The sequence below is a fragment of the Microcebus murinus genome, chromosome 12 (assembly GCF_040939455.1).
Source record: "Microcebus murinus isolate Inina chromosome 12, M.murinus_Inina_mat1.0, whole genome shotgun sequence".
Lineage (NCBI taxonomy): Eukaryota > Metazoa > Chordata > Mammalia > Primates > Cheirogaleidae > Microcebus > Microcebus murinus.
Genome location: NC_134115.1, coordinates 32,187,799 through 32,213,648, shown reverse-complemented (window position 1 = coordinate 32,213,648; position 25,850 = coordinate 32,187,799). Strand labels below are relative to the sequence as shown.

The window sequence follows — 25,850 nt, the reverse complement described above, 5'->3', positions numbered from 1 at the left end:
ACATATACACTAACATACATGAATAACAATGTAGATGATGTGATATTCATTGCAGTTTTATTTATAATAGTAAATAATACATATTAAAAAAAAAACCTTACACAGCCAAATGAGGGAATATGATACAGCCACTGGAAAGGATGAGACAGTTCTATATGTATTGATATGGAATAATTGCCAAGATAACGTTAAGTTTTGAAAAAATATTCAAGGTGCAGAACCCAGGATATATTTTTATAATAATATATGTGACAAGATACAGAACAGAGGAATTGTTAAATCCAGTGGTGCCTGTCAATACAACCAAACATGAATTGGTGCATGCAGAGTGTATCTCTAGAAGGGTGTTCAACTGATAATAGAGGTTACATTTGGGGAGAGGAATTGGAGGCTGGGGTCAAGAGTGGGAGGAAGACTCTGTGTATTCTTTTCTACCTTTTGAATTCTGTACAGTATTCCTCCTCTTGAATCAACAAATGAATAATAAGCAAGTTGCCTCATTTCCCTTTCCCCACAGCAACCAAATTGTTCTCCCTCTCTCTGTACCTATTCCTCCTTTTTAAAAAGGAGGTCGTGCTGGAATTCAGTGTTCAAAGAAACCTCTCCTAAGAGGGGAGGAGAAAGGGGTCTTCGTGCTGACAGAGAAGGAAGATTTCTTTATAGCTTTGCCTCTCCTTTTGAAAGGTTTTTGTTTTCCAGAAAGGATATAAAGCATACTATATTGCTGTATCTTTATTTCCAGTGAGTGGTCCAATTATTTTCTGCCCCTGATTACTTTAGCTACTCAATTCTCCTTGCCAAGCACCTTTTTCAAATAGATGATTATTTTTATGCATTCAGGTGTACATAGTTTTACAGAAGGAGCTGTGGTGAATACCTTCTGTAATGGTCAGCACCATGTAGCCAGGGACCAGGGCACGGAGTGAGAACTATGGACTCCTGCACTGGAGTAGAGCTTCTGCTTGGATGACTCCTCACCAGATTTCTAGTTATTCCCTGCTTTGGGTTCATGTACATGGGTTAAGACATATTAACTGAAGCTCTTATTATAATGAATTAATTAGTTGCATATGGGTTTGCGTTTCCAGCTCAAGGTGGGACCATTTGCTCAAAGTTTGTTTGGATGGTGATTAATGAAGTCGCATGAGCACAGCCTGTATAATCATAACAGTGGTCTGGTCTTGTCTACTAAATGGTGCATCCCTTGAGGGCCAGGACCAAGCCATATTCATCTTAACATTCTCATTGCCTGACACAGCCCTCATAGTAAATATTACATAAATGTCAAAGCATAATGAATTACAGTATTGGACATTTCAAGCAGATAATAGACAATGTTGCAAGAGGAAGAAATTATGACATCTGGGGTGAGCTAGATTTGGGGATGAATTTGGTTCCCATAATTTATTAGTTGTAACCTTGGGCAAGTCGCTTTGCTACTTTTAGCCCAAGTTGTATCATCTCTAAAGTTAATCACAGTCTGATAGGGTTGTCATGAGAATTAAACTATAATAATATTAATATATATAAACTGCTCAGGACATATTAGGCACTTAATGGAGACTTTTATTACTGCTGACATTGCAATAGCATTGTTACTGATATTATTGTTAGCACTGTCATTTATCTAAAAAAGTTGTAGTTTCAGACTAGCAGAAGGTGTTTTTACAGTGGTCCCTAGGTGGTGAAGAAATTCTAAGTGTGGCTTTTTCATTTAGACTGGGCTTATCTGCAGGCATATCATGGTGATTACTGTGAAATCTCTTTTTCTTCATATCCTTAGAATATTTTTTATCCATTTTACTTAATAGCCATCTAAGCTTCTAGAAACTAAAATGAGGAAATCTCAGAGGCAGAAAAGTTGCTAAAGGTGGGTGATGTCACACATCCACATGGAACAAGCCCAGTCTTTGGGGTAGGATGAGATGACCAGCTTTTAATACCAGCTTCTCTCCTTTGAGGAAAAATACCTGAGTCTCATGAAGCTTCAGTCTCCTCCTCATCATGTTGCAGGTGTTCCATGAATGTCCATTTTTTTGTAGGTTATTAATGTATTCCCTGCTACCTTTTAGTAAGTATCAAAGATTATTGCAAAGATGCATAAAGAGTAATAGGGTTAAAAAAAAAAAAAGTAAAGAGGATTGCTATGGACTAAATGTTTCTGTCCCCCCACCCCAGTTCATATGTTTAAACCTGTCCCCCCAGTGTTACGGTATTAGGTGGGGCCTTTGGGAGTTGATTAGGTCCTGAGGGTGAAGCCTTCATGAATGGGATTAATGCCCTGTTAAAAGAACTCCAGAGAGCTCCTTACCCTCTTCTGACATGTAAAGACACAGTGACAAGATGACCACGTATGAATCAGGAAGTGGCCATCACCAGACACTGAATCTGCAAGTTCCTTGACCTTGGACCCCCAGCCTTCAGAACTGTGAGAAATAAGTGTCTGTCCTTTATAAGCCACCCAATGTATGGTACTTGGTTACAGCAGACCAAACAGACTAAGACAGGATTGGAGGTGGTATTATTATATTAATGATAGTGGTATCTTGTCATTCTTTTTTTCACCAAATCTTCTTTGAGTATGGGCTTGAGCCACATGAAGACAAAATAGTCAAGAAGGCAGATTGAAAATACATATCTAGCATTTCAAGCTAACTTAAATATTTGCTTTAATGGAAATATTAGCTGTTTATCCTGATTTTAAATAAGATCACTCTTCAACATGTGAGCTGGAAGTTGAATAGAGAGAACTTCAAGAGGTAGAGAAGGCGTGAATGTGTAAGGTGAGGGTGAGAAGGGTGGAGGGAATCTCATCAGCCCAGACATGGATGTGGGAAGTGCTGATTTATTCTAGGAATGGCAATGCGTTGACTAGGGCTAAACCGTGAGGTGGAGGATGGGAAATCAGTCTGAGAAGGCAGGCTGCAGCCAGACCATGGAGTATCTTAGATGCCCTGCCTAGTAATGTGAACATTCTTTGATAGATTAACATTTTCCAAACTGTCTTTTATGTAATTTTAGTCCTGAGGAATTCTCTCTGATACAAGGGTTTTATGGGGAATAAGCTTATCAAATATTGCATATCTGCCTCTTAGAGAGATAAATAACATGTCTAACCTATCAAGGCTCTGAGAAGTCCTGAAACAAATAATAACCTTGTTTAACATTATTAAATCCAAAATTTTCAGATCCATCTGCACAAGAAAATGTTTTTTCATCTAGAAACAATTATTAACATCACATGGAAATACTGTTTTAAGGAACTCAATATAGAAGACATTTCTGCAGGCAAAAGGAGCCGTGCAAGGATACTTGCACACTGGCCTTTGTAACCACTGTGCTGGTACCTTCCGTTGCATCCTCAAATTATCCTCTCAGACTGCACAAAGGATTATCAAGTATATTTTGCTTTGGGGAAAACTTGAGGCTCAGCGTGGTTGCATGCCTTACCAAGTCCACATAGCTAGTGATGGATTTGAACTCTGTATTTGAGCTAAGGCTTCTTAATATTTGTTCCACTTAGTATCTCTGGAGGCAATGTGAAGGATGAAGGGGGCACCAGGAAATTAGAGAAGGGAAAAGTGAGAAAGGTGTGGGGCTGCTTCAGCATGCAGCTGAGGAGTCATGAGGGCCTGAAGTTAACGAGGGCAGTGGCTGGGGGGCTGATAGAAAGGTCATAGATGCAGGCGTGATCCCGAGCTGCGTGCTGTGCACTCTCTCCTTTCCTTGCTAACTGGTTCCTAGGGGCACCGTAGCACGGTCCCTGGAATGGCTGCCACTCCACCTTTGAGATTTCACTCCTCCAGGCCTGAGATGACCCCTGCCTAAAAGCCTTCCTGTTCCTCGGCTTGATTAGTCAGTGGCACTCAACTTGATGTCCAGCACCACATGACCTGCCTGCATTAAGCGTCTCTTACATCATTTACATTTGGGGTTCTGCTTATTTACTCTTCCTTCTGTCTCCCAGAGTGTGGTTTTATTGCCATTCATAATGACAGCATGAAAGGCGCTCTTGGGACCTGACCCTGTGCACACTGTAGTGAAGTGATTAGTTTCTGGTTTAATTGCCTTGGAAGGATTCCTCTGGCAAATAATTTTCATCAGGGTGACTGGGCTGCATCACTTATTCAAATGTCAGTCAGATTTAATTTCCTCTCCTGGACATATGTGAGTCATGGATGCAGGAATATCATTTATATACTTCCACACTCACACCCCGAAAGAGGTTTCTTCCTTAATGTGACTTAGTTTATTGCCTGAGCACATATCCTACTATTGGAATAAGTTGTTGATTTGCAATCCTAGGTATTCCATCACTTCCTGTCCTTCCCAGTGAGATCTCATCAAAGAAATGCTTAGGGGGACAGATGGAAATGCAGCTCTTTTTAAGCTTTATTGAAATATAATTGATATAAAAAATTGCACATATTTAATGTATACATTTTAATGAATTTGAACATATGCCTACACCCATGATACCGTCACCACAATCATATATAAAACTTGTTGTGTATTGAAGTATTTTGAATGCCTTTTGTATATTTCCCCAAGATTTACATTTAAAACTATTTTCTATTTAAAAAGCTCTTAATTCTTACATTGTCAATTTTTCTTTACGTTTTTTGCTTTTGTATATACACTTAACCCTTTTCTGTCCTAAGATTTGAGAGAGATTTTTTTTAAAATCTCACTTATTTTTAAACTATTCTTTGAAAAGTAATGTTTTGAAATAAAAAAATAAATAAATACAAATTGCCCCAGGGGAAAAAAAGATTTGTCAAATGGCCTCATATATAGTCAGTTCTCATAGTGTTATGTGTGCTTGAATAGAATTTTCTAGACATTGAATTAACATTTTATAAAAATTCATTAGAACAATCCCATTAATTGTATGGTTCTCATCAACTAAATTCTTACATTATTTTTTGTCTTCCTCATCAATTACTGAGAGAAGTACACCTCCTGATGATGGTAAATTGGCCAGTCTCTTAGTTTTGACAGTTTTTGCTTTCTATTGAAGTTATGTTACTAGTTTCCTGATATTTGAACCCTTTAAAAATATATCGTAAACATCTTTACATCCAAAAAAAAAAAAGAGTAACGTATGTTTGGGTCTAATTTTTTAGGTACAATCTGTATCAGTTAGAATTCAGTGCAGTTGCATATAACAGGAAACTTCCAAATGATAGCTTTTTTAAAAAAAATTGAAGTCCACTTATCTCTCACCAGTAGGTCCAATAGTTACCAGTCCAGGGTTTACTCCAGGAAACCTTCAGGTACTTCCTTTCAACTCCTCTGCCATTCAACTCCTATTCAAATTAATGGTTACAAAATGGCTGATAGAGCTCCAGCCATCACATCTGCTTTCCAAGCAGCAGAATGGTGAAAGAGAGGAGAAGGGTAGATTTTCTCTTTTTAAGGAAAGCTTCCCCTCTACCATGGAATTAAGTTTTTCCCAACTGTTTTGTGACATTATTTGTTTAAAAAGCAATCCTTACCACAGTAACTTGAAATGCTACCTTTATCAAATACTAAATTCTTAGATAACTTAATTTATATGTTTCTTTTCCCCCATTACATTCATCTGTCTGCTTATTAATGTACCACTACTACACAGCTTTCATTCTAAATTTCTGATAATATTATATCTGCTATTTATTTATTCCCTTCCTGCTCCCCCCAAAAAAGAAATTCATGTTTTTCTCATCTTCTTTCTTGAACAAAATTTAGAATCACAGAATAATTTCCTCACAGAAAACCACTGAAATTCTTGTTGGACTTACAGGCAACTTCTAGATTTTGCATTTCTTTGTTTTTTATGCACCCCAGATTCTGTAGTTCTGTTCATATGGTCGGGTCCTTCATATTTCTTGCTAAGTTTATTTCTAGCTGTTTTATAATTTTATTGCTATTTTAAAATAGAATTCTTTGAATTACACTTCTAATGAATTTTTGTGTAGACATATAAAATGGGTTGAGTAATTTTATTTTGTAACCATTTCCCCATTCTGAACTCTCTTATTAGTGTGAATAAGTTTTAAGTTGATTCTCTTGATTCTTTCTGATCTGCTATCAAACCATCTCTTTTCTCCTATTTAGACCTCTTGGTTATTTTCATGCCTCATTACATTGGCTAGAATGCTCAGAACAGTGTAAGTTAACAGAGTTTTCTGCAAACACGGTCTTATTTGTGATTTTATTTTTTTTTTTTATTATTTGTTTATTTGTTTATTTTTTTTGAGAGAGCGTCTCCACTAGGTTGGCTGGGCTACAGTGCAGTGGTGTCATCATAGCTCACAGCAACCTCAAATTCTTGAGCTCAAGTGATCCTCCTGCATCAGCATCCCGAGTAGCTTGGACCATAGGCACATGGCACCACACCTGGCTAATTTTTCTATTTTAGTAGAGATGGGGGTCTTGCTCTTGCTTAGGCTGGTCTCAAACTCCTGAGCTCAAGTGATCCTCCTGCCTCAGCCTCCCAGAGTGCTAGGATTATAGATGTGAGCCACCACACCCAGCCTTATTTGTGACTTTAAGTGAATTTCAAACTTAAGCCCAACATTGACCTTTGGCTCAATACAAACATTCTTTATTGTAATAAAGATTTACCTCAGATTGCTAGAGAATTATTTTTTCCAGTAAAAAGCTGTATGTGTTGTTTTCCTTTTCAGCATTGATAAAATATATCACATATTTTCCTTTGCCATTTTCATATGACATAATTTTAATGTCATTAATTTAAAACAAAATTATTAATTTTAAATGACTAGAGGTGCTGCTAAGAATGTGATCCTGGCACCAGACTGCCTGAGTTCAATTCCTGTCTCTATTTTAGTCCATTCGGGCTGCTGTAACAAAATGCTATAAACTGGGGAATTTATAAACAGAAATTTATTTCTCATAGATCTAGAACCTGTGCAGTCTAAGATTGAGGCACTGGCAGATACGTTGCTTGTCGGGGACTCATGTCTTATAGGTGGTGCCTTCTTTTGGCATCCTCACATAGTAGAAAGGACAAACTCCCTTGGGTCTCGTTTATAAGGGCAGTAATCCCATTCACAAAGGTCCAAAGGCCCCACTTCTTAATGCCATCACCTTGGGGGGTAGAATTTCAACATATGAATTTTTGAGGATACAGACATTCAAACCATAGCACTTATTATATATAAGTCATGTCACTGTGGTAGTTCTCTTTCTTCTGTCTTAGTTACTTCACTTGAGAAGTGGGGACTGGGGTAATACCTACCTCAAAGTTTTAGAGAAAATTGGGCATTAATGCCTAGAAAGATCCTAGAACAGTGCCAGGCAAAGAAAGAATGTAAGTGTCATGATCACTTTTGTTGAACCTATACTGTCATATTGCACTCTTATTATCTTACCATTAATAACAAAAAACATAGTTATGGAAAACTTAAATAATATTCTCCAGGAGGTAACGCCAGTAAGTGCTCTAACCCATATTCAAACCTGTGTTGTCTCTATCTTGCCTCCAAACTCATAATAGAATTTAGTCTTTATTTTGGGAGTATCTTTGTTGAGTTATTTTATTGTATTGGCTTTGTAGATGATTTAGGATGCATGCCATCTTTTCCTCTGCTCTGAAGCAGTTTAAACAGCGTAGAAACTACCTCTTCCTCAAATGTTTGATAAAATATTGCTTGTGAAACCATCTGGCTCCACAGTTTTCTTGGAGGAGATTCTACAGAGTTTTTCAAAATTTTTCTCAGAGCCAGGCCAAAGAGTCTTGATTTACACTCAGGGAACCAGCACTTGGTGAAGATGTTCTGTGTTTAAGGCATTAGGTGGGGGCTGTTGGAGAAGAAGTTTGAATAAGACTGGTTTGAAAAGAGCCTATCATCAACAATGTGTGGCAAGAAATGAACGTAATGAAAGAAAGCCACGTGTAATTAATTCCTGGCAAGGTGATCCTTGTGGACTAGAGTGATTCTGTGTCTTTCAAGGTGGGGCTTTAAGTGGGTTTTTAAGAGTAGTTAGGAGTAAATAAAGAAGAAGTTATTATAAGCAACTATAAATAAAACAGCACTTTGGAAACAGGATCCCTGACCTCGTGTACTGAAGAATTCTGCAGTCCCTTCCTTTGTACTTTGCAACTTTCGTTTTACTTGCCCCAGGGAGACACACATGCAGAGCAGAGAGAGGAGACGGAAGCATCCAGACTGAGGTGAGTGGAAGCAAATCCCCCAGGAATTCCGACCCTCCCGTTTTCTGTTTCTAGAACTGGCATAAGAAACTCCACATAGCTGTGAGGAATAAATGAGGTAAAGGCTTTGAAAATACTTGACACAGGTGGCTAGCTCTTCATTTCCTCTGTTTCTGTTTGTCTTAATGTGAGCGATTGTTTTCCATCAAAATGGAAACATTAACTGTGGCAAATAAAAACCTTTTAAAATCCCCGCTCTGATCTCCCTATGCAGAGCGATGTTTTTAACACTCATTACTCCATCTGCAAACCGTGTGGAACCGCTCATTCCAGGGTCTGTCACGCTCATGCATGACATGTCCATTCACCAGCCTTTCATACCAACTGTTTCCCTTGCCTGGAATGACCTCCCTCTTCCCCTCCCCTTCTCGCCTTTCTAGTTGGCGAGCTCTTATTTTTCCTCCAAGCCTCAGGTCCACTGTGATGTCTCCTATGAGGAATCTCCCAGGCAAAATTCATTGCTTGTTTTTTCTGGAGTACTATAGCTCTGTGAGAAGACCTCTTCTCCATGCCCTGTGGGCTCTCTCGAGGCTGTGGCTACAGTTTGTTTATTTTTGCACCTCTCCTTAGTGCCAGTCAACAGTGACTGTCTTACATTAGATGCTCCTAAATGTTAGTTGCATGTCCACATACGACTGAATCCCCAAACCAAGGCTTGCAGACGCCTGGTTCCACCACATCTGCTTCGGGGAAAAAACAAAAATGAATCTCTAGAACAACTCTTGACAGCTGTTATTTTATATTCTTTCAAGTTGTTATTTTATATTCTTTCATGGGCAGTTCCCACATTTTTATTTTTATAGCTAGGGAATCCACATCAGAGTCATTCTCCTTGATTGGGTGACTGTAAGAGGACAGTTTATAGTCTAGAAACCACAAGGAGAAATCTGGTGATTTGAAAAAAGTCTACCCAGGCAGGATGTAGACTCTGTAATACTTGGTTACCCTAAAGAGACATTCACAATGAAATTAAATTGAAATTTGAGAGAAGCAGCATCTTTAGGGAAAGTAGAAAGAATTTTATATTCCTATGAAGAAATGAAGAACTAGACATTTTTTGACCTCATATCATAACAGAGAAAACATTTTTTTTATAAACCAAAGGATGCAAACCATTTGCCAGTGTTGAAAACAAAGTCAACTAAAAATTGCCAAGTTTTTGACTGACACTTTGTCATCTGTAATGCCCTGAGATTTATTGTCTTTGTTTTTAATGTGGGTTCAGACACTAGGCAAGGTTTTTGTGACTGTTCGATTCAGTTGTTTAACTCAAGAAGCATTTTTTTCAGTCTTATTCTACGTGCTGGAAACAGTAGATGTGTATTTGATAGGAAAGTGTTGGGATTATAAAACGGAAAAAAAAAAAATCTATTACTTCTTTTCCTGGAAGTCCCAGCACCCACAGGATCTTTGGCACGTAGTCGCTATTCTGACTTGAGAAATTGCAAGGGGAGCTGAAGAACTGCTAAGATGAGAGCTGTAAGCAGATTTGAGGGAGCAGTAGGTTCCTAGAGAAGCTGTTAGGGAAGGTGGCGTACTATTTCATTAAACGCAGAATGAAAAGTTACTTCCCTCTGATTTGAAAATATTGGTCACAGAGGTGTTTAAAATTTCAGTATGGAATCGGTTTCAATGTTTATTTGTTTTTCTTCTTTTTGCTGCAGTCATGTGTGTAGGGAAGGATGCCAAAGAAAAGAGAGAATGATAAAAAAAAAAAATCTTAAAGCTGATCTAGAGGCTAGAAAGATGAGCGAAGCTTCCACCTTTACTTTGTCTGAACAGTGGATATGGCGAACAGCCCGCGCGGGTCTCGGCTGGAGCGATGCTGACGGTGGTTCCAGTCAAGTAAACGATTCAGGTTCCTTGCTGGGTACCAGGTCCTTCTGGGGAACCAGAGATGAGGAGGACATAATTCCTGCTTTTGGACAGACTGACTTCTTGCAAAATGGATAAGACTTGCATACAAATGGGGAAATAAGCTAAGTGCTGTAGGAGAGGTGCAAACTGCTGTTGAGTGAGTGAAGTGAGGGAGACGTAACTCATGGCAGTTGGGGGCAAGCATGAAAGCCTCCATGGAGGTGGTGGCATTTAAAGCGGACATTGATAAATTAGGTAATATTTTGAGTGGCAGACAAGGCATTGTGTGTATCACTTCAGAAGTCCCACTCTTCCAGTTCACATCCCTACTGCCATGATAATTATAAGTCCTTTTCAGAAAGCAGCTAGCTGGTAGTTAGCAGTATATGTTAGCAGTATGCATATATGCATATAGTGCAGTATATGTTTAGAGGATGTGAGGTGGCTGGGCAGAAGCAGGAAAAGTGACTGGGAGGGTTGCAATTCCAGGCAGGAGAGACTATAGTTCAGTATTCAGTGGGGGAATCCTTGAAGGTTTGAGCAGAGTGTTTTCATGATTGCACCTGTGCCGTGTGGATTGTAATCTGGCAGTTTCAGTAGTGTGAGTTCGTTTTCAAAGGCAGGAGCAGGTAGCAGTGGGGAAACCACTGCAGTTGTTCCGTGGAGGTGCAATGAGACCACAGAATGGGCAAGGTCAGGGGACTCAGGCAAAGCGTTCTTAGAGTTGGCACCAAAAGCATGACCTATATAAGGAAAATTTGATAAGTTGGACTTCATCAAATTAAAAACGTTGGATCTGTGAAAGACCCTGTGAAGAGGATGAAAAGACAAACTACAGAGTGGTGGCCACTAATCTGACAAGGGACTGGTCGCTAGGGTATGTGAAAATCTCTCAAAACTCAACAACAAAAAGCAAACAATTCAATTTGAAAGTGGATAAGACATGAGCAGGCATTCACCAAAGAGGATATACAGATGGAAAATAACTACATGAAAAGATGTTCAGCATCATTAGTCATCAGGGAAATGCAAATTAAACCCATGATGAGATATCACTGCACAACGATCAGCATGTCAGAAAAAAAAAAAAAAAAAAGTGGCAACACCAAATGCTGCTCGGGATGTGGAGAAACTGGGTCATTTGTCCATTGTGATGGGAATGTTAAATGGCACAGTCAGTGTAGAAAACAATTTGGTAGTTTCTTATGAAACTGTTAAAAGTGCAAGTGCCACACAACCCAGCAATTGCACCCCTGGGCACTTATCTCAAAAAAATGAAAACTTCTGTTCATACACACTTGTACATGAATGTTCATAGCAGTTTTATTAGTACTAGCCCCAAATGGACATGGCCCAGATAAAATGGATCAACATCTCAAAGATTCAGCCAGCTGTGGTGCATCCATATCATAGAATCCTACTCGGCAATAAAAAAGAATGAGCTATTGACACATGCAACAACTTGGATGAGTCTCTAAGGAATATGTACGTCTATATACTTTACTCCATATATACAGGTGCTGCCTATGTAATCATTTTTTAGTTATCTAATTCTAGGAAACAGTCCTTAGGTAGCCTGACTTCCCATTTCTGAGTAAGAAAATATTAAGAGGGTCACCTAGCATAGAATTGGCATGTATACCACATTATTAGGTAATGAGTTCTGTTTAGTAAGTTATGTATAAAAATATTGATATTTTGTAGAACTGCTGTTCTAAATCGCGCCTGACATCTAATAATTCTTGGACAACTAGTGTTGTAGCTTTCATATGGAGATTGGATTTTGTATTTGCATGGGCTGAAAGGAGAGAGGGTATGTATTGGAAAAGCAGAGAAATATTTGTTAAGAGAGGAGAGGATTCTCTTCACCTCACCCTGTGGCATTTTCCATGGTTTCTGATCTGCACCTGCCTAAAGGGAAACTCCTGGATATCTCAGTGTGCCTTTGGAAATTTGTCAGATGAGGCTGAGAGAGAGGATAGAGGGAAACATCTGGGGTTTTTCAAGGAGGGAATGGCAAGACTCTGGACTTTCTTAAAATTGACTAAACTCTGTACACATGAACTTTTTCTGCTTGCCATTTTCCTGCTATCAGCAGCTCAGGCCTTGCCCTTTGAAAAAATAGCAAAGAGTGTGGCTGATGAGAACAACATTCAGAAGCAGAATAATAGTAAATACACAGAAGCAGCCAGCACAGTTGGGTCACTGAAGAGGTGACATGAGATGTTTGTAAGACGGCATCAGAGTGTTCTGCAAATGTAGTTATTCGTAGTAGTAGCAATAGCTCGAAAGAAAGATGCCCTGCCTTATTAGCACAATGTACATTGGGAGAATCACCACCACTCAATTCTTCACCAGTGTTATGCTACTTCTTGGACCTGGGTGTGTGTTCTGCAATAATTTGTTGTTGTATTTCTTCATTTTCCTAATGTAAGTTCTTTAAAAAGATACATTTCTCAGTTGATAATATACTTTCCCCTGAAATAGCTGCATTTTTATCTTGATTCCATTACTTAACAGAAATCATTTATAATGTTTGTTTTAGGTACTAATACGGTCAAAAGATAGGAAATATAAGAAGTTGTGAGATTAGCAAATAAAAAACATGGGAAGATGTTCATTTTCATGAATGATTATAAATGGTAATTAAAATAACGATTATATTGGGTATAGTAATTCCTCAACAAATATTTTTAAATGAAGTACCAATGAATATCTAATAAATGTAAAAATCAAAAGAAAGATAATTCCCAGTGAGAATGAGAGTGTGGTGAAATACATTGATGGTAGTGTGTCTTTTGTTTGATTACTTTTTACCAAATGAAAATAGCTTTCTTATTTTTTCCGATTGTAAAAATAAGTAGTCACCTAGATAATTCAAACAAGGCAGAATTCTAGAAAGGGAAAAATAAAAATGATCCCAAATCTCTCCCTCCAGAGGAAGTCACTGATGACATTTTGGTGAAGATCTTCTTAAACAACTTTCTATAAAGATAAATACAACATTAAATTACTACTATATTTTACATGCTGTCTGCAACCTGAATATGGGGGTACCATGTTTGATTTAACCAACCATGTAACTGATGGACTTACTTCTTTGCCTTTTCTTCTTATAGTAAACAACTCTAATAACATCCTTGAATATATATTCACCTACACTTGATAAGGTACATTCTGGAAGAAATTAGTACAAGTCAAATGTCTAGCAAGAGTACATAAATTTTAAATTTTGACTCATAAGGGGATTATACATTCCAGAAATAGAGAAATTGACAATCCCAAGAATGCTTATTCACTGTTTTCTTATCCCCTGTGCAACATTTGATATTATTAGTAGGTATTTTAAAAATTTTAACAATGAGAGAGAAATATTAAATAGATCTCATTGGTTTATTACATATTTCTTTGATTATTACTGAAAACATTTTTTTTCACTTTTTTTTGCTATTAGCATTTTTCTAGTTACCAATTGCTTGTTCATTCTTGCTAACTTTTCAATAGGGATGCTTGAGGCTTCTTAATTTTTAGAGCTAATTGTATTTTGGGAATATTAAGTTTTATTATGGATGCTTAGATATTTTCACAGCTTATCACTGCTTTTTCATTTTTAAGATATTTCAATTTTTTTTTTACATAAGTATATATTAAAATTTTGAGTAGTTGTAGTACTTTCTGGATTTTGTGGTGTGCTTAAAAAGATCTTCTCTACTCATATTTAAATATAGGATAAGGAGAGAGTAAAAAAGGTGGATACTATATGGGCAGGCATTTTGCAATTTATAGAAGTAGAAAAAAACCAACTCTACTTTAATCAAATCACAACAAAACAAACTACTCTGAGCCCATCTGGTTAAGGATAATTGAACTAGACACATTTTGAAGGTTTTTATCTCTTTGGAGATGGTATTCAATCAATACATGGAGAAATGCTTTCACTGATTCTACAAACCTTTAAGTACCAAGCGCAATGCTAGGCTTTGATTTAGAAAAAAAAGATATCTATTCTGGAAATTAAGTAAAATTACCACTGCCGGCAAAGGACTTGCAGAGTACAACAATAGTCCTGTAGGTACAAGGAACAGTAGGAGCCTAGAAGTCTCATTTCTTCTTCATTCCGTCTTATTCTACTTCTAAACCATAAGAGGAACAATTGGCAAAATGCTAAAAATGCTAATTTCTTGAAAAAATATTTCTTATGATTTTCAGACGAGATCGGGTGCGGTCAGGGTGGCATGGCCATAGACTTTTTCAGAGAACATGTTTAGAAGAGCCCCACAGTCCCCCTGCATCTTCATTCACGGCTACCTCTCAGCAAGGAGACACGGATGCCTTTGAGACACTGGCTGGGCTGTAATAACTAAACCTATAATCATGTTTGATGCCCAGAAAATGTTTTCAAAACATTTGCACTATCTAACGAGCCAAGACATTTTGTGAAAGATGTTTGTGAATGCTTTCATCAGGAGGTACACATTTATTTGAGTAGGGGAAATATTTGAAAATATTTGGTCATCTTAACTCTGTGCGTGTGTGTGTGTGTGTGTGTGTTCTGAATAGTGTACATGAATGTGCATGCACACATATGTAACAGAATTTTACATACAATTACTCTTTGAAGTTAACACGCTTTCTGTATTTGATTTTATAAGGGAGAATGGAAGGCATTAGGGATAGGAACTAAGGCCTACTTTATTTTTATTTCAAAGTATTAAGGGGGTTCAAATGTTTTAGGCTACATGGATCACTTTTGTAACACGTGAGTTCTGGCTGTAGGTGTGCCTGTCACGCAAATAGTGTTCATTATACCCATTAGGTAGGTTTTTGCCCCTCACTTTCTCCCCTTTACCTCCCCTGGTCGATTTGCACTGAGTTTTGCTTTTCTCTGTGCACATGTGTGCTCATCGATCGGTTAGTTCCATTTTAATAGTGAGTACATGTAGTGTGTGTTTTTCATTCTTGAGATGCTTCACTTAGGAGAATAGTTTCCCGTATGGAAAACAGAATGGACATTTCTCAAAGAACTGAAAGTAAACCTACCATTTGATCTAGCAATCCTACTATTGGGTATCTACCTGAAGGAAAAGAAGACTTTTCCTCAAAAAGATACCTGCACTCAAATGCTTATCACAGCATGGCTCACAATTGCAAAGATGTGGGATCAACCCAGAGGTGCTCATCAATTCATGACTGGATTAGTAAAATGTGATATATGTGTACCAAGGAGTACTACTCAGCCATAAAAAGATCTACTTTAAAGGGGAGAAATAATAATAGTCCCTTATTATTTTAATAGTATTTTAGGAATTATTTTACCATTTTTATTCAGTCTTCACCAAAGCCTGTGAAATAAGCATCAATATTTTCATTTCACCTGATGAAAACGGGGGACTCAGAAGTTCATGTTTACTTTTCAAAGATAAAAGTAAATCCTCAAGTCCGTTGTTCTTTCCACAACACTACAGCTGCCCCATGCTAAAGGCCTGTCTAACCTGTAAAAGAAGGATTAGCTAGTTAGTTCCCAAAGATCTAAGCTCCCTCTTTATCACAATTTCCTTAGCACACTGTGCAGGGGTGGGGAACCTGTGGCCCGAAGGTGAAATGTGGCCTTCTAGGTACTTAAGAGCGGCCTTTTGACTGAATGCAAATTTTGCAGAACAAATTGTTTTATTAAAAGGGGTGCTGCAGAGAAAGATGAAGCCTTTCTTGACTCCTTCGATGCATAAAAAAAGAAGAATCTTGAAACCAGAAGGCCACAGGCTCCCCACTTGTCTCTGCCTTGCCCTCACCAAGGAACTTGGCAGTGATAATACTTACAATGGGGATTTGATGTGACATCCCTGGCAAATAGTAGGTGCTCAAGAATTAGACATTACCCAAACCCTCCTGCAATGGTGTCAAGAGACACGAAATGGACTTGGGGAATATAAAGGTTGTGGGGAACGGGGCCCTGGGTATAAAGGCAAGAGAGCCAGTAGGAGTCAGTTTTGTGCTGTGTGTTAACCCACATGCAGAGAATTGGTATTTGGTCATGGCTGGATCCTTCTCATCTCTCATCCTTATGTTCACATAGTCCTAGGAGGCATCGTGTCAAGAAGACAGAAGTGGGGAGCCTTGAGAACATGAGAGAAATGCAGGGGTGATATTCATGAACGTTTTTCACAAGGGTCAAAATAGATTTGCCTAATTCTTTTTCTTTTTTTTTTTTTTTTAACCCTTTATAGCTGATGGCGTCTGTGTCTTTAAATGCTTACTCAACAGAGACACTGAATGTTGCCGTGTTGGGAAGGAGTCCATCTTGATTACTCTGGGATGCAACAGTGTTTTGATGAAGTTCGAGTCTCATGCTGGTAAGTTTTATGCCTGTCCTGACTGCCTGTCTTATCTGAAGACAAATCTCCTGTTGGCTCACTTTCAGCTGTGACTGACTGGTTGGCTCTTAAGAAGCACGTTTTCTGATCTGAGTTGTCATTAAAACTGGCCCTGGTGCTTACTTGATAGCATGGCTGGAGAACAGTCTTTTCCTGGAATATGAAAACGTTTTTTATCCTTAGCCCTCCTTTCGGTCTTCCTTCATTCAAAGCTGCAGGAGAGACCACCAAGAATCATCATCTTCACAACACTGTTGTTGATTCTCCTTCAAGATGAGGTTGTTTGCAGAAATGTTATTTTCAGTTTGAGTGTCAGAACAATTTCATCCTGTTTTTGTCTTTGAATCATTTGTTGAGCATTTTAAAAGTCTGGACAATAAAAGTCAAAAAACAGAAAAATAAGCTAAAGTATAAAAGCATTTTAAGAATATACTCAACAGCCCTCTGGAAGATTTCCAGCCTAATAATGAAAATAAACTCAACAGTGCTTTGGGTCTACCTTAGGTAGTTGGTAGTTTCTTTAACTTAAGTATCAGTTGTTTCATCTCATTTTATAGCATACATCCAGATACAATGTAAAACATTAGCACATTAACAATGGTATGGATTCTCCTCTGGTTAGCTAAAATGTCCAAAGATCTTTTACTATTGATAATTACCTGGGGATTAAGAAGTTAAATTGATTTCTAAACTGAATCTGGAGTCAGCCAGAGTGAGAAATGTATTTTACCATATATCTATTCATCTATCTATCTCTGCATCCATCTATCAACCTATTTATTTTATCATGTATTTCCGAGTAAATTTTAATAATCAACATATTTTACCCCCATTTACTTCAACCTGCCAATAACTGGAATTCAAAATTGTTGATGGTTCTCATTTTTTTCTGTTTAGGTTAGGTTTACATACTGTACATTGAAATACACAAATCTTAGTATTATCATTTTTGGAAGTTCCCTCATGCCTTTCTTTCCCAGTCACTCCCTACTGTCATCTTTCAGAGGTAATCATCACTGTTCTGATTTTTGTTCCCACCATAGATTGACTTTGTTTTTTTCTGAAGCTTCTTACAAATGGAATCTTTCAATATACACACTCTTTAATAAGGTCACTCAGCATAATGTTTTGAGATTTATCCATGTTGCTGCAAGTATTAGTAGTTTGTTCATTTTTATTGCTAAGTAATAGTCACAGTTTATTTACCCATGGACATTGAGGCTGTTTCCAGGTTTTGACTGTTATGAATATGGCTGCTATAAATATTCTCATTCTAATATATTTCTATCCATATTTTTTTTTTCTGTTTCTCTTGGGTCAATGCCTAAGAGTAAAACTCCTGGGTCATAGAATAAGTGCATGCTTAGTTTTATAAGAAATAGCCAGAATTTTTTCCAAAGTGATTGTAACACTTTATACTCCCAGCAATTTTGGATGAGAGTTTTGGTTGCTCCACATCCTTGCTAACATTTGGTCTTTTAGTCTTTTTAATTTTTTTCCTTTTTTGGTGAGAATGTAGTTATAGCTCAGTATGGAGCTATACCTTAATTTACATTTTCCTGATGTGTAATGATGTTAAGCACTTTTTCATGTGCTTATGAATTGAAATTGTTTTCTAGTCACTAATTGGGTCTGTGTTTATGGCGTTGCTGTTCTTTATACATCCAGGATACTGGACTTAGATAAGTAATTTATGGATGTTAACTCCCATTTTGTAGCTTGCTTATTTCATTTCCATAATGATGTCTGTGTTGGGAAGTTTTAAAATTTGAAGAAGTCTAATTTATTATATCATATTTTTTTTTGTCTATTGCTCTCTGTGCCCTAAGAATCCTTTGCCTACTCTCAAATACCGAATGCTTTATCCTGCATTTCCTTCTAGAAATTTCATAGCTTTAGCTTTTATATTTTACATATTCTATCCATCTTAATTATTTTTATATTGTATAAGGTATGAGGCCAAGATTATTTTTAGTCCATACGGATATCCAGTTATTCTAACAATGTTTATTGAAAAGACTTTTTCAAGTCCAGTAACGTATAAAAGTTTATCTATTTCTGAGCTTTTTATTCTGTTTCATTCATTGTCCTTATATCAATATCACATTGTCTAGATTATCTTTAAGGTAATTTTTGAAGTCTTATAGTTTAAGTCCATCGACTTTGTTTTTCTTTGTCAAGATTGTTCTGGATATTTTTGATCCTTTACATTTCCATATACATGTTATAATTGTTTTCAATTTCTATAAAAATGCATAGTCCACTTATGATTGAGATCGATCAATTTGGTGAAAATTTTACTTTTAATAATATTAAGTGTTTCAACCCTTAGTGAGCTAAAGATACATGATACTTAATCACGAGAAGTCATTATTAAAATTTTAGGAATTTAATAGTTTGAAATTGGCTAGGGTGGGAGAATTTACATCGCACAAATTGGCAAACTCGAAAAAAAACAGGAGCTTTTTACTGGGGAGGGGTGGGAGGAAAGTTGGTTGTTAAATGTTTACCAACATGCCTTTGCTTCCAGTCTAGAAAAATGGTGTTTCTTTCTTTTTTTTTTTTTTATTTCAGGATATTATGGGGGTAAAAACATTTTGGTTACGTGTTATGACTTTGCCATACCCAAACTATGATTTGAGGCATGCCCTTCCCCCCTACAATGCTCACTGCATCCATGGGTTGTGAGTTTACCCACCCCCAACCCCCCAATCCCTAAATAATATTACTACTGTGTGACCACCTTAGTGTTGATCAGTTAGTGCCAATTTGATGGCGAGTACATGTGGTGCCCATTCCTTCATTCTTGTGATACCTCACTTCAGAGGATGGGCTCAAGCTCTACCCAGGAAAATATAAGAGGTGCTAGATCACCACTGTTTTTTATAATTGAGTAGTAGTCCATTGTATACATATACCATAAAGGAAAATGGTATTTCTATCCATTTATTTAGCTCTGCTTTAATTTTTTCCCAGCAATTTTTTGTAGTTTTCAGTGTGAAGGTCATACACAACTTTTGATAAATTTATCCATAAATGTTTTATGTTTTTGAATATTTTAAATAAAATTTTAAAAATCACAAATTTTGACTGTTTGTATATAATTAACTTGTATATAATATTAACCTTTGATATTGCAAACCTGTTAAGTTCACTTATTAGTTTTAATAGTTATATTTTAGATTCCTTAGAGTTTTCTATATTTAAGAACATTTGTCATCTACAAATAGAGACATTCATTCTTCTTTCTGATCTTTATGCCTTTTATGTTTTTCTTGACTTTTTAATAATTCTTATGACCTCCAGTACAATGTTGAATAGACCTGACAGAGCAGTTGTTCTTGACATTTTCCTGATTGTAGGAAAAGTCTAGTATGCCAGCATTAAGGACAATATTTGTTATGTGTGGGGTGTGTGTGTGTGTTTTGTGGATGCCTTTTATCAGATTAGGGAAATTACCTTCAATCCTTAGTTTGCTGGAAATTTATCATTATTGGGTGTTGGATTTTGTCAAATACTTTTCTGAATCTACTGAGGTTATCATATTCTATAAATTTGTTAAACTACTTTGAATAAAATAGTTTGCATAGAATTAGTTTTATTTCTCTGTTAAATGTTTGATAGAATTCACCTGTGAAGTCACTGGGGCTTGGCAGTTTATTCAAGGGAATATTCATGGAATTCTTTAATATGTAAAAGGCTCTTCAGACTTTCTTCATGTGTGAATTTGATATTTTATATCCTTTCATGTAATTTTTTCATTTCCTCTAAGATGTTAGACTTATTGGAAAAATTGTCCATAATTTGCATGTTATCCTTTTAATTTTGTATGATTTGTAACAATTGCTCCCATTTCTTTCCTGATACTGGTTATTAATTTTTTTTCTTGATCAGCGTAGCTAGAGGTTTATCAGTTTTATCAGTCTTTTCAACAAATGAGATTTGGTCACATTATTTTCTCTATGGTTTATCTGTTTTCTATTTCATTGATTTTTTTTTTCCTTTAAAAATTTTTTTTTTTTATTTCAGCATATTACGAAGGTACAAATGTTTAGGTTATGTATATTGCCTTTGTCCCACCTGAGTCAGCTTCAAGCATGTCCATCCTTCATATGGTGCACACCACACCCATTAGGTGTGAATATACCCATCCTCTCCTCCCCCCTCCCATCCACCCAACACCAGATGAATGTTATTTCTGCTCTTATCTTTATGATTTTTTTCTGCATTCTTTGGGTTTACTTTGCTCTTTTGTACTAGCTTCTTGTAGTGGAACTTTAGGTCATTCTTAATTCTTCTATTTTTTTCTAATATAATTTCTTAAAATCAATAGTTTTCCACTAAGTATAAGGCTTTACTTATATAACCAAATTTTGATATGTTGCAACTTCAATATTATTCTGTTCAAAATAAATGCTACTTTCTCTTGTAATTACTTCCTTGATCCCTGGGATATTGAGAAGTGTTTTAATTTCTATGTATTTGGGAATTTTCCAGATACCTTTCTGTTATCGAAGCTGGACATTTTAAATGTTGTGTTGTCTAGTGTCTGGAATGTGTTGCCTTCCTTTAAGGAGTATTGAAGTTTGCTTACATGGGCAGACTAGCTAGTTATAGGTCAGCTTGATTCTTCTGAAGCTTGATTTTAGCTTCTGAGAAGTCTTCAATCTAGGTCTAATTTGAACATGCTACTAAAGTATGACCACACTGTGGTTTCCACTGTATGCCTCACATGTTCAACAAGTTCTTTCCATTTTGGCTGGTTGGAACTATAATCTCTCCCCACTTTGTGTTATCTCTGGGAATTGTTTAGTGTACAGCTCCCTAATTGTCATCCTTTTCCCAGAGAGGTTTTTGTCCACCTATTCTACGCATGTACTGCTTAGCATTTATTTAGCTAGAAACTCAAGGGGAGCTGGATGCAGATTTTTAAAGCTTTTTTCTTCATATAGCTCCTTTCTCTCTGGTAATCTGCCTTATAAATTCCAGCAGTAGCTTCAGCCTTCCTGAACGTCAGTTTTTGTATGTTCAACCCAGCAAGACCACTTTGCTCTGTTTCGCTTCTGATACTCTGTGCTGCAGTCTGGATGATAATGCCTTGGGCAGAAGACCAGGGTAATTATAGCACTGTCCTCATTGGTTTACCTTCTTCTGGGCATCACAGTTTTGCATGGGCTGTTCTCTATGTCTGCTAACTATTGTTTCATATATTTTGTCCAGCTTTCTTAATGTCAGTGGAGGGAAAGTATGGTACCAGTTAATCTGTCATTGGTGTGAACAGAAGTCCTCCATATTTATTTCAAGAGAAAGAAATTTATGCACTCAGAACATTTCATATTTGAATAGTAGTTAATAGGTGGTCATGCAAAGCTGGAAACAATCAACATTCCCATCCTCTGTACTCTGATTCCAACGCATATCCTAGCTCACACATATAATTATATAATCCAGAAGTCAGAACCTTCTGCTCTATAAGCCAGGCAAAACAAATTCAGTTCATAAAATATTTGTAAAAGCTTCCTTCCTTTTAACGGTAGATCTACCTTTTTGACTTTGATATTCCTATAATGTGTGCAAATGATGTGTTTCTATTATGTTCAAGAATCTTCCTGTGATCTTAAAATGTGCCCCAAAATACTGGCCACTGACACAAAGGGTTCCAATTATAGACCACAATTAAAAACCAGTTGTTTTTTATCAAGAAACTGTGAAGAGTCTGAGATTTTTATCCTATTTACAAAGTAACAAGTTAGAGTGCCATGGTTTCATGGATGCAACAAAAGACACAAGAGTCCTGGGTCAGAGATAAAAGACTTCATTACTAAGAGAAAGAGCAGTAGCCAGAGTGTCAGCATTCTGTCAGTCCTCTGAGCCCCAGTTCCTGTACACAGATTCAGAGAGCCAGATGGGTACTGCACATGCAGTTAGTTGCATTATATGAGAGGAACGCTGAGCTCAAGGAATTCACTGTTTCATAGCAAGCACTAAGCAAGCCGGCTCTTTGTTCCAGAGGAAGATATTACTTCATCCCTATAGGTTGCTTGCTGCATACACAACCCTGAGAAATAGCCCGGCCAAAGAGTAGTCAAGGCTTTACATTCTTAGCATATCTAGTAATACATGTGTGAGTCTCAGTAAGAGACCAATGGTGGCATGTCTCCCAACACTTTTGCTGCCTGAAGAGGAGGGGGAAGATTTTCTCATGTATAGACCACACAAACACCCAGACAATGGTAGTATAGGAAACTTAACTCATGGGCCAGATCAAATCAGACACAGACACATAAACGAACAATCTTTATAGGAAAGACAGACATGGACAAGGAAATTTAGAATTATTTCTATAGCTAAGAAAAAATAATATCAGTAGTGTAGGATATTCCACAGTATAACTTTCTTAATGATTCACTTGAGACAAGCCCCAAGTCTTGATAAACTTGGCCCAGATTTACCTCCCTGAGCTGGTTGTAGAGAAGTGAGCTTTTCAGTCATTCAAGGTATCCTGAAAACTGTAGTCAGACAACACTGAATGAGGATAAATACCAACCTTTCAGGACTTTTCAATTATTTAAGGGGTGCAGACAACTTTAGATAAAAATAATTTAAATAGACTTAAGGCAGAAATAAAACCAGATATCCAGATAGCAATAAACCAGAAATAATTTAGAAATAGACTCAGTGAGTGCAAAATGACTCTCCTAGCACAGTTAGACTCATCCCAGAAGCCAAAGCTAACAAGCCTAGGCATAGGAGGTTTATAAGGTACACTTCTCAGGCAGTGCAGCTGGTCAGACCTGGTGGATAAGTCCCTGTGGACATCTTGGTGGGCCCTCCATGTTAAAAGTCAAAAATATAAACATTTTTTGAATGCTAAGTGGAATTTTATCTGCAATAATAAAACATATTTGAGGAAGTCCTGTTTTCATGACTGGCTCCCAGATAAAGAGAGCCATATTGTCATATATTTATAGGTCAAATATAACATCCTGCAATTATATTTGGGTCAGTTGTAAAGCAAACAAAAAATCCATTATCATTCTTCAGTAACGAAAATCAGAATGAGGCTTGTCTTAGGATGTGACTTGGAAGGTCCCAGATGGCTCATATCCCGGGTGGCAGTGGGATCTTGATTGTCATTTGTCAGCCTGTGTTTGACAGAAGGCCGTCTACTTGTATCACTGCCTATCAGACACAATTGCTGAGTTTTCAAGATGTGCTCTGCTTTCCTGAAATGAGAGGATGTACAGTGTGAAATGTAAGGTTCTTATTTACATTTAGAGGTGAGTGAATAGCTCTCAAGTATCTGTAACTTGGGTAAGAAAAAAATCCAACTTTATTGGGGAATTGACCTGTATTGATATTAATAATTGGGTCTTTCCACTAGGAAAGACATGATCAATTATCCAAACATATCATCTGTATGAGGACTATATCTTCCCTCCTTCCATCTTAACAATTATAACTCAGTGATTTTCAAGCCTAATTTGGTTGCATATCAAATAATCTCCATTAATCTCAAAGATTTCTGTGAAATCCTAAAAGTAAAATACATTTTAATTCATTGTATTTTGGAAGAAGTGGAGATATTTAATAATGATGAATGTAAAATAATTTTTTAAAGATTTAAAAAAATATTCAATGTGCTGATGGTAATATCTGTGAAGCATTGGCTATATATGAACCAGATACTGTGCAATGGTAACTTCCTGTTCATCCATCTATCCATTCATTCATTTAACAAATATTTACTGAGAGTCAGTTATGTGCCACACACACCTCCTTATGTGCTGAAGATACAGCATGGAACAAATAGAAGTTCCTTCAGTTATATAGTTGACATCTTAAAAGAGGAACACAGACAATAAACAAACATATAGTGAGTTATGTGGATAAGTTTGAAAATACAAATAAACCAGAATAAGAAACAGAGGATTAAGCATATGTACTGTATGTAGTTAATCTGCTGGTGGGGGGAAACTTCATGGATAAGATGACATTTGGGTAGAAAACTATAGTAGGTGTAGGGAGGAGCCAGGTGTGTCTGAGCTAAGGGTGGTTCAGACAGGGAATGGAATTGCAAAGCCCCTGAGGCATGATGCCTTTGAAGAATGGCGAAGGCAGGAGACAAGATCAGACAGCTAGAGGCTGGGTCAGCTGAGGCATCTTGGGGCCATGGTGAGGGCTTTGGTTTTGTCCTGAGGGAGATGAAAAGCTTTAGAGAACTTGTACCAGAAGCTTGGCATGGTCGAAGAATTATATCATTTTTATATACTACTTAAAGGCATGTATTTGTACACTCTCTCACTGTAATTCTCATAGCAGCCCTGTGAGGTTGGTATATTTTTATTATTTATTCCCATTTCTAAGCAAAGATACCAAGGCTCACAGGTATTAAGGGAATTGCCCAAGTGACAAAAATAAAATGCAAGCCCCATGGTCTTTCTACGGCTTCCAAACTACCCTTTTGCCCTTCATTGCACTGGCTGTTGACAATTACTGTAGAAAACTCATGTCATTAATTGGGATGGTATCATGACCATGGGAAAGCCAACTTTTATCAATATTTCATGAATTGATAAAGACAAATACACTGGAAGACTTTATTCTGGAGGTTTATGAGTCATGGGAAGATTTCTCCATCTTTTTCAAAATTTTTATTTTGAAAAAATTGTAAACTTATAAAACAGTTATATAAACATATCAGAGAACTTATGAATACCCTTTAAACAGATTCAATAATGTATAATATTTAGCACCATTTGATTTATCTCTTCTCTGTATGTGTGGTGTGCATATATGTAAACACACGTTATAATTTTATTTTTTAATCATTTGAGAGTAATTTGCTTATGTCACACTCCTTTACCCTGTTGTACTTCACTGGGTATCACTCTATGAATAAGAATATTCTCTTACCTAACCACAGTAGAATTATCAAATTCGGGAATTTAACAGTATTTCAATTCTGGAATTTATAAAATTTATGTTTGATCCTCAGTCTATAGTCCAATTTCATAAATTGTCCCAATAATGTCCTTTATAGCAGTGGTCCCCAACCTTTTTGGCAACAGGAACCATTTACACAGAAGACAATTTTTCCATGGTCTGGGAAGAGAGAATGGTTTTGGGATGATTCAAGAACATTACACTTATTATGCACTTTATTTCTATTATTATTGCATTGTAATATAAAATGTAATAATTATACAACTCACCATAGATTGGGGACTCCTGCTTTATAGCATACTTTTTTCCTCTCCATTATTGGATCTTGTCCAGGATCAGGTATTGCCTTTAGTTTCATGTTTCTTTAGTCTCCTTTAATTTGGAACAGTTCTTCAGCCTTCTTTCTTTAATCACATTGGGATATTGAAGGAACATGGACTAGTTATTTTGTAGAA

General features: G+C 36.9%; 1 protein-coding gene across 1 annotated transcript in view; it reads left to right on the top strand.

Moving 5' to 3' along the window:
* The window catches only part of LOC105856043 (histone-arginine methyltransferase CARM1-like), a 248,807-nt gene that overhangs the window by 89,925 nt on the left and 133,032 nt on the right, over nt 1–25,850 (top strand). The window contains exon 2 of the mRNA XM_012737456.3: nt 16,303–16,428. Within this exon, the coding sequence (XP_012592910.1) occupies nt 16,303–16,428 (126 nt within the window). The remainder of the gene's footprint in view (nt 1–16,302; nt 16,429–25,850) is intronic.